Below are 9740 nucleotides of genomic sequence, written 5' to 3'. Positions count from 1 at the left end.
TTTCCAGGAGAGAAGTATTTGTAGTCCCAAAAATACAAATTTGGGTGGATGAGTGGCCATTAAACCCTAGCAGAAGTACCTTGGGCCAAACACATTGTCATCTGATCTTCAGTTTTCAAAGTCCATTTTACTTTTGCACTCTCAGGAGGAATTTGCCTTGTTGGCAAATGCAGTGATGTAATATTTATTTTCAGCAGTGAATCTTTGTGAAACAGTGAATCGCATGTCTGTGTTTTTAATCAGTTGTCATCAGCGGAAAGAAAGGACACCAGTAAGCTTTTCAACAAAATTAATATGAGGCTTCTGCCAATCCAATCCAAGCGCACTTACTATGCTACAAATTGAGCTTATCAAAAAATGCCATTACCTGCAATATTTCAAACATTATTTGACATTGTATTAACAATTTATTAACATTTACATGTTATTAACTGTCATTGGCATCAGCATCATCAACAGCATCAGCATAATATATAAATTGTTTAATGTTTCTCTGATGATGTTGGTAGGCATATACATACATTGTGTGTATCAAAATACCAATTAAAATATTAGTCAAGGCTCTCCATCAAAGCTGTAGCATAGTTTGAAATTTTGTGATACAGCCTGATCATAATTTCTTGTCACACACAGACTTTCTTGGGAATTGAAATTTACAGCCCCATAAACAGGCATTTGTTTAGCTTCCTTAGGGAAACAGGACTTCTTATGAGGGTGTAGGATTTCAGGTAATTATTATTTATTTGTGTTATATTTTCTTTGCTTTTCTGTTTATATAACTGCGTGCTGGTTTAGTGGAGTTTAGTATCTTTATTTTATTTGTTTGTTTGTTTTTTCTTTGAGTAGGATATGATTTGGGGTTCATTTGCTTTTTTTGGGGAGTAGTTACAGCTGTCGTTGGGTCACACTCCAGACCAGTAGGGGGCGGTAAATGGCCAGTTTTGTTTTTTAAACTCCAAAAACGGCAAAGAAGATGATGGCGAGAAAAAAACGAAGCCCAGTTTTGGCCGATCGGCTCATTCTTGAGCATATCGTCCTATAGTAAGTATTGTTCGTTGCTCTAGATTCGAGTTTTATTATTTTTCTGTCTTTGTTTAACTCTGTCTTCTTCCGTGCGCCGAGTTTGTGACTGATTCGAGGATTCTGATTATTGATTTTGCAGATTGGGTTTATAGCCGTTTTATTTGGAAAACGAGGGGGAAATCAGGTAAGCTGTTTTTCATTAGGTAGATTTAGGCGAGTTGTATGGTTGGGGCAATTACCACAGCCTGCGTTTCTGGTTATTTTAGGCGAGTTAGAGTTGGTCTAGTTAGTTAGGTTCGGAATATTTTCCCGTATTTTATTTGCATTATTTTATTTTATTAGCACTAACTAGTTTGCGTATAATTTGAGTCAACATTGACACTCCAGTTCGCTTTATTTATTTTTGTTTGGTAGCCAACCGCCGTTTTTCATTGTTTGATCTCCTGTATTGTGGTCTTGTATGACGCAGTCGTTGTAAATACGAAACGTTGTAGTTCGTTCTGTTTTTCATGCCCGTTAATTTTAATCACTAGTAAGTCGCTATACAATTTTTTGCTACGCCCATGTACCCTTAGACCATCTTGGTTACCTAGTCGTAACACATCCTGGACAGATGTGACTGCAAGCGAATCTATCACTGTGACCCCTCGCTGCACTTTCGACTCAAAGCCCAGAGCGCTGTCCTAAAATTGGGATGGTAGGCATGCAATCCCGCCAAGTTACGCCTTGGCGTGTCGGCATGCCCCAATACCTACACAGCGCCAAGAGTTTGGCTCTTTTCAGGATTCACTACATAAATAACCACAACGACCACAGACTGAGCCCTTAAAAACATTTATTTCTGCTCCTTCTGAGATCTTTTCAGCAGACATAATTCACAAACTTCTTCACATGTTCATACAATAAAGCCCCAAACCTAGGGGAAACACTGGGCAACATTTCTTTGGAATACAGCTTGTTTAAGTTTAAGTGTGAGCTAAGATTCAATATTGTTTCTTGTAACTTGGTGGCATAGATTTTATATACAAAGCACGCATGTTTTGAGGCTCTTTGTAAATGACTTCCCTGCTGTTTTAAGAAAAAACACAAAAAAGAACATTAAATGTTGCAGATTAATTTAAAACTGTGATTTAAAAATTGACCTGAAACTTGGTATCACCCAGGGAGGGAAGAAGGGCTTCTCCCTCCTCATGATGCGTGAGCGCCTCCTGTGGTCAGTCAGGCATCTGCAGGACTGCGGAGTGTAAAGAATGTGTCAGTTGCTGCAGTTGGAGCTGTTTTATTAAGGCTAAACCCCTTCCTCTGTTTCCCTTCAGGAGCTGCAGTTCTGCACACCTTTGAGCAGCAGTATAATGCAGGTAGGAGTCTGTCTGAGACAGGATACTGAGACAACACTACCAGAGCTCACTGAGCAGCACAGGATCAGACAGAAAGAAGAGGAACTCAGTGGACTGGAGCCTGTCCACATGGCAGAGTCAGAGACAGAGTGTGCTGCAGGAGGACTCAACACACTGGAGCCAGAGTGTGTTACAGCACACAGCAGGGTCAGTGATGTACATCATACACACACATTACTGATTAAAACAGAAACTGATCTGGGCTCACCCCACACTGGGGATCTTATTAAGACTGAGATCCTAGACAGTACAGAGCTGGGATATGTAACGCATCTGCATCCTGACCAAATTAAAACAGAAGCTGATGATGGAGGATTCCTTAAGGCAGAACACATCAGTGATGTACATCACGCACACTCATCACTAATTAAAACAGAAACTCATTTGGGTTCACCCCACACTGGGGATCTTATTAAGACAGAGAGCCTAGACAGTACAGAGCTGGGATATGTAACCCATCTGCATCCTGACCAAATCAAAACAGAGGCTGATGATGGAGGATATCTTAAGGCAGAACACATCAGTGACTTACAAGATATTGATTGTGTTAATATTAAATCTAATCAAATGAAGTGTGAATATAGTGAAAGTTCAGTGAGTGATCTTATGAATGAAGGTGGTGTTTATGACAGAGACCAGACTGAACTAAGGCAATCTCCCGGAGAGCCAAACCCAAACTGTGAAAAAGAAGAATCCATAAATCATCACTGTGACAGAAACGGTGAAAATAAGTGTTCTCGTATAAAATATGATTTAAATGCACACCTCAGAATTCATACAGGTGAAAAGCCCTACAGATGTTTTGAATGCAAGAAGTGCTTTTCCCAAATAGGTCATTTAAATTGCCACCAGAGAATTCATACAGGTGAAAAGCCATACAAGTGTACTCAGTGCGAGAAGTGTTTTCGTACAAATTCTTGCTTGAAAAAACACATGAGAATTCATTCAGGTGAAAAGCCCTACCGATGTATTCTGTGTGGGAAGTGTTATTCCCAAGCAGGTCAGTTAAGTAGCCACCAGAGAATTCATACAGGTGAAAAGCCCTACAAATGTCATCAGTGTGGGAAGAGCTTTTCTCAGATATCTAGTTTAAATTACCATAAAAGAATACATACAGGTGAAAAGCCGTACAAGTGTACACAGTGTGAGAAGTGTTTTTCCCATATATCTAGTTTAAATTACCACCAGAGAATTCATACAGGTGAAAAGCCATACAAGTGTGCACAGTGTGGGAAGTCTTTTACTGCAAATTCTGTTTTAAATCAACACCTGAGAATCCATACAGGTGAGATACCTTACAAATGTACTCAATGCGGGAAGTGTTTTTCCCAAGTATCTAAATTAAATTGCCACCAGAAAATTCATTCAGGTGAAAAGTCCTAAAAATGGCTTCAGTTCAGGAAGTGCGTTTTGGCTGCGAGTAATTTGAAAAGCACCCTGTGTGGGAAATGAGATTTTTCTACAAATCTCAAATTAACCTATGAAAATTCCTACAAGTGGACAGTCTTTCACACGTACTTAATGTTTTAACAAAAATGTCATGTTTATGACCTAGAAGAATTTCTACAGATGTAACCTGACAAATGTACTCATGCAGTGTTTTATGAAATTATCCTTTACATGATGCACTGCACAGTGTGGGAAGTGTTTCAAATATCCATCAAATTTAAAAGAACAACCTGGTAATAAAAGAAGATATCCTGATATTCTTTTCTGATGATATTTTGGACAGACATCTGATTTAGTGTTTATGACATGTTTTGTTAATCAAAAAATGTCATTTAATGTAATTCTTTGTCGATTGAACAGCGATATTTTGTGGTTGTGAAATTTTATTTTGAAAATTTTGAAAATTGTTTGGATGTAATGGCAATGCAAGCTTGTATTCTGAAAATGAACATGACACTATTTCCCTTTTCAGTCCTTCTATACACAGTTTAGAGGCTTTAATGAGTATGTCAGCTAAAGCTGATCATTATACTTCTAACAGAATATTTTATCTCAGCTATCAGTTAGGGATCTTTGTTTCACTCTTTATTTTTCAGTGTGGGATTTGAATATTCTTTATGAAATAATTCTACATTTGACTGTGCAAATACAAAGACTTTTGTGCTCATATGTCCTTCACTGTCATTGTTACCTTCATCACTTTATTATCATTTATAAATGTTTAATTTGTGTTGCCCGTAACTCACATCTCTAATTGTGCAAGAAACACATTTGACTCATTTTTTAAGGATTTCATTGCAAAAAATAATTTTAAACCTTTTCAGTTTGTTTGAATAAACCGAGGTTTTTAAAAAGTAATTTCAAATATCTTAAAATAAAGAATGGTATCAAATATGCAAAATACGATGTACTTATGGTAGTTAAGCTAAATAGGGTAAATACGTTTCCAACGTTCATCTGATTCAATTCCTAGACATTCTGATGAATCGATTCCATGCTTCTTTTGAGTTATTTGCAATTCACTTTTAATGAAGCTGCTAGAACCCTATTGTTTTGTTTTTTATTATTATTATTAGTGATTATTATTCTTACCCTAAAATGAATTGGATGCATACCTGTGTATCGCGGAGCAGTGGTACTTGGCTGGTATGTGCCTGTAGCCCCGCACTATTCAGGTCATTGCAGTGACTTCTAATGGCCAGATGGTGACAGTGCAATACAAGCATTTATGTTTTGGCTCCTAACTCCTCAACTGTCTAGAATTGAAATTCTCAACAACAAAAACTCTGGAATCAAAATAATTTTCTACCGATTCCTTGACTCACGGCGAAGCAAATTAAATTCCCAATTTAATTTGCGGAACATTTGATTTTCTGCCTTTTAGAATTTTTTTTGCCAAACCTACTTTTGTAAGCTAGTCTTGGGTCATTTGGCACATTGTCACCAAATTGGGCTAGAAATAACTGCTGGAGTCTGAAGCTTAATACAATCAAACAATTTATTAACATTTACATGTTATTTAATGACATTAACTGTCATTGGTACCAGCATCATCAACAGCATCAGCATAATATATAAATTGTTTAATGTTTCTCTGATGATGTTGGTAGGCATATACGTACATTGTGTGTATCCAAATACCAATTAAAATATTAGTCAAGGCTCTCCATCAAAGCTGTAGCATCGTTTGAAATTTTGAGATACAGCCTGATCATAATTTCTTGTCACACACAGACTTTCTTGGGAATTGAAATTTACAGCCCCATGTCTGGAGAATATTTTGATGTTTGATATGTAGAGGTTTACATGAAACAAAAATAATGGAATTTAATATTTTTGGCAATGAAAAAATGCCAAAAAATTGAAAATGCAAGAAGTATCCAAAGAAGATAATGATCATAGATTGCATATCAGTATATTAGCAGAAATAATGTGTTTATGCCATTTTTAAAAAACTGCCACAATGCTTTTCTTTTTATATAGGCTAACTGCTGGTTGGTTTAGTGGATTTTGGATATATTTATTTGTTTATTTTTTTCTTTATTTGAATAGGATATGGTGTTGATTTGGGGTTAGTTTACTTTCTTTGGGAAGTAGTTACAGCTGACTTTGGGTCCCACTCCAGGCCAGTAGGTGGCGGTAAATTACCAATTCTTGTTTTTAAACCGCCAAAAAAAAGCTAAGATGATGATGGAGATATTAAAAAAAACGAAACGCAGTTTTGGCTTATTCATGACGTTATCGTCCCATTATAAGTATTATTAGTTGCTCTAGATTCGAGTTTTATTATTTCCCTGTCTTTAAGTCTGTCTTCTTCCGTGCACTGACTTTGTGACCGGTTCGAGGATTCTGATAATTGCTTATTGGGTTTATTGTCCTTTTATTCGGAAAACTGGGGGAAAATCGGGTAAGCTGTTTTTCATTAGGTAGATTTGGGCGAGTTGTATGGTTGTGTCACTGCCTGTGTTACCGGTTATTTTAGGCGAAGTTAGAGTTTGTGTAGTTAGTTAGGTTTGCATTTAATTTGCGTATAATTTAAGTGAACATTGATACTCCAATTCGCTTTATTTTTGTTTGGTAGCCAACCGCCCATCGTTTCATCTCCTTTTTTGTGGTGTTGTATGACACAGTAGGCTAGTTATAAATACAAACCGTTGTAGTTCTGACAAATTCGTTCTGTTTTTCGTGTCCGTTAATTTAAATCTCTAGTAAGTTGATACACAATTTTTTTGGTACGCACCTGTACCCTTAGACAGATGCGACTGCAAGCGAATCTATCACTGTGACCCCTCGCTGCACTTTCGACTCAACTCCCGAAGCGCTGTCCTAAAATTGGGATGGCAGGAATGACATCCCGCCAAATGACGCCTTGGAGTGGCGGAATGCCCCATGCCTACACAGCGCCGAGAGTTTGGCACTTTTCAGGATTCCCTACATAAATAACCAGAATGACCACAGACTCTGAGCCCTTAAAAACATTTATTTCTGCACCTTCTGACATCTTTTTATTAGACAGAATTCACAAAGTTCTTCACATGTTCACACAAGATATTCAATATTGTTTCTTGTAATTTGGTGGCATAGATTTTACATACAAAGCATGCATGTTTTGAGGCACTTTGTAAACGACTTCCACGCTGTGGAAGAAAAAACACACAAAAAAGAACATCAAATATGGCAGATGAATTTAAAACTGATTTAAAAATTGACCTGAAACTTGGTATCACCCAGGGAGGGAAGAAGGGTTTCTCCCTCCTCATGATGCGTGAGTGCCTCCTGTGGTCAGTCAGGCATCTGCAGGACAGCAGGGTCTAAAGAATGTGTCAGCTGCTTCAGTAGGAATTATTAAAGCTAAATCCCTTCCCCTGTTTCCCTTCAGGAGCTGCACTTCTGCACACCTTTGAGTAGCAGTATGATGCAGGGCGGAGTCTGTCTGAGACAGGACACTGAGACAACACTACCAGAGCTCACTGAGCAGCACAGGATCAGACAGAAAGAAGAGGAGCTCAGTGGACTGGAGTCTTTCCACATGGCAGAGTCAGAGCCAGAGTGTGTTACAGTACACAGCGGGGTCAGTGATGTACATCACACACACTCATCACTTATTAAAACAGAAACTGATCTGGGCTTCCCCCACACTGGGGATCTTAAGACAGAGAGCCTAGACAGTACAGAGCTGGGATATGTAGCCCATCTGCATCATGACCAAATTAAAACAGAAGCTGATGATGGAGGATACTTTAAGTCAGAACACATCAGTGACTTACAAGATATTGATTGTGTTAATATTAAATCTAATCAAATGAAGTGTGAATACAGTGAAAGTTTAGTGAGTGATCTTATTATTGAAGCTGGTGTTGATGACGGAGACCAGACTGAACCAAGGCAATCTCCTGGAGAGCCAAACCGAAACTGTGAAAAAGAAGAATCCATAAATCATCATTGTGACATAAACAATGAAAATAATCAGACCACATTTATCCATAAAAGTACAAGCAGTTGCAGCAAACATATACATTCTCAGAGAATGAATGTGATAATTGAACCCCCTTTAATTAAGTCAAGTAAAAACCCAAGCCCTTTGAATGTCTTTCAATACAAGGTTATTCACAGAAATAAATGTGAAAAGTCATACAAGTGCATACAATGTAAGAAGTGTTTTCATACAAGATATGATTTAAATACACACCTCAGAATTCATACAGTTCAAAAGCCCTACAGATGTTTTGAATGCAAGAAGTGCTTTTCCCAAATAGGTCATTTAAATTGCCACCAGAGAATTCATACAGGTGAAAAGCCATACAAGTGTACTCAGTGCGAGAAGTGTTTTCGTACAAATTCTTGTTTGAAAAAACACATGAGAATTCATTCCGGTGAAAAGCCCTACCAATGTATTCTGTGTGGGAAGTGTTATTCCCAAGCAGGTCAGTTAAGTAGTCACGAGAGAATTCATACAGGTGAAAAGCCCTACACATGTCATCAGTGTGGGAAGGGCTTTTCTGAAAAATCTAATTTAAATAACCATAAAAGAATACATACAGGTGAAAAGCCATACAAGTGTACACAATGTGGGAAGTGTTTTAGTGCTAGTTCTGCTTTAAATCAACACCTGAGAATCCATACAGGTGAGAAGCCTTACAAATGTACTCAATGCGGGAAGTGTTTTTCCCAAATATCTAATTTAAATTGCCACCAGAAAATTCATACAGGTGAAAAACCATACAAATGCATTCAGTGTGGGAAGTGTTTTAACACAAAATCTTATTTAGATACACACCTGAGAATTCATAGAGGTGAAAAGCCATACAAGTGTACGCAGTGTGCCAAGTGTTTTTCCCATATAACTAGATTAAATTACCACCTGAGAATTCATACCGGTGAAAAGCCATACAAGTGTACACAGTGTGAGAAGTGTTTTAATAACAAATCTGGTTTAAATCAACACCTGAGAATCCATACAGGTGAGAAGCCTTACAAATGTACTCAATGCGGGAAGTGTTTTTCCCAAATATCTCATTTAAATTGGCACCAGAAAATTCATACAGGTGAAAAGTCTTAAAAATGTCTTCAGTTTGGGAAGTGCTTTTTGGCTGCAAGTAATTTGAAAAGCACTCTGTGTGAGAAATGAGATTTTTCTACAAATCTCATATAATTTAAGCAATGAAAATTGGAGTGGACAGTCTTTCACACGTACTTAATGTTTTGACAAAAATGTCATGTTTATGGCCAAGAAGAATTCCTACAGGTGTAACCTGACAAATTACTCATGTAGTGTTTTATGAAATGATCTTTACAATGTATGTATGCGCTGTGTGGAAGTGTTTCAAAATACCATGTCAAATTTAAAAGAACAACTGATAAGAGAAGGTAGACAATCTCTATAAAAATCCCTTCATGTAAACCCTGTTGTGTTCCAAATTCTTACTTGTGGGTGTTATATTTGAATTGACGAAGTGAAGAGAGAGTGTTGTAGTAGTGTTGTTTGTTGCTCTCCTCCTGATATTCCTTTCTGATGGTATTTTGGACAGACACCTGAACTAGTGTTTATGACATGTTTTGTTAATAAAATGTATATGTTAAATGTAATTCTTTGTCGATTGAACAGTGATAGTTTGTGGTTGTGAAATTTTATTTTGAAAATTGGTTTAATGTAATGGCAATGTGTTGTGAAAGCTTGTATTCTGAAAATGAACTTGACACTGTTGCCCTTTTCAGTCCTTCTACACACAGTTTAGAGGCTTTAATGAGTATGTCAGCTAAAGCTGACCATTATACTTCTAACAGAATATTTTATCTCAGCTATCAGTTGGGGATCTTTGTTTCACTCCTTATTTTTCAATGTGGGATTTGAATAATTGTTTATGAAATAAT

The 9740-nt window shown here is 37.3% G+C and overlaps 1 protein-coding gene across 1 annotated transcript; it reads left to right on the top strand.

The window, feature by feature from the left end:
- The first annotated feature begins 2375 nt into the window (after positions 1 to 2375).
- LOC135249405 (zinc finger protein ZFP2-like) lies at positions 2376 to 9143 on the top strand. The gene is made up of 2 exons (XM_064325022.1): positions 2376 to 2567; positions 7249 to 9143. The coding sequence occupies exons 1-2, from the start codon at positions 2376 to 2378 to the stop codon at positions 8926 to 8928; spliced, it is 1872 nt and encodes a 623-aa protein (XP_064181092.1). The 3' UTR covers positions 8929 to 9143.
- Positions 9144 to 9740: the final 597 nt, after the last annotated feature.

Source organism: Anguilla rostrata, chromosome 2, assembly GCF_018555375.3.
Source record: "Anguilla rostrata isolate EN2019 chromosome 2, ASM1855537v3, whole genome shotgun sequence".
NCBI classification, from domain to species: domain Eukaryota; kingdom Metazoa; phylum Chordata; class Actinopteri; order Anguilliformes; family Anguillidae; genus Anguilla; species Anguilla rostrata.
This window is presented reverse-complemented; position numbering and strand designations above follow the sequence as displayed.

Bases quoted from the DNA above. Each gene is read 5' to 3' on its own strand.
- LOC135249405 (XM_064325022.1), top strand. From the start codon at position 2,376: ATGCAGGTAGGAGTCTGTCTGAGACAGGATACTGAGACAACACTACCA. The intron at 2,568-7,248 runs GTCAGTGATGTA...GTTTCCCTTCAG, and splicing joins GTGTTACAGCACACAGCAGG to GAGCTGCACTTCTGCACACC.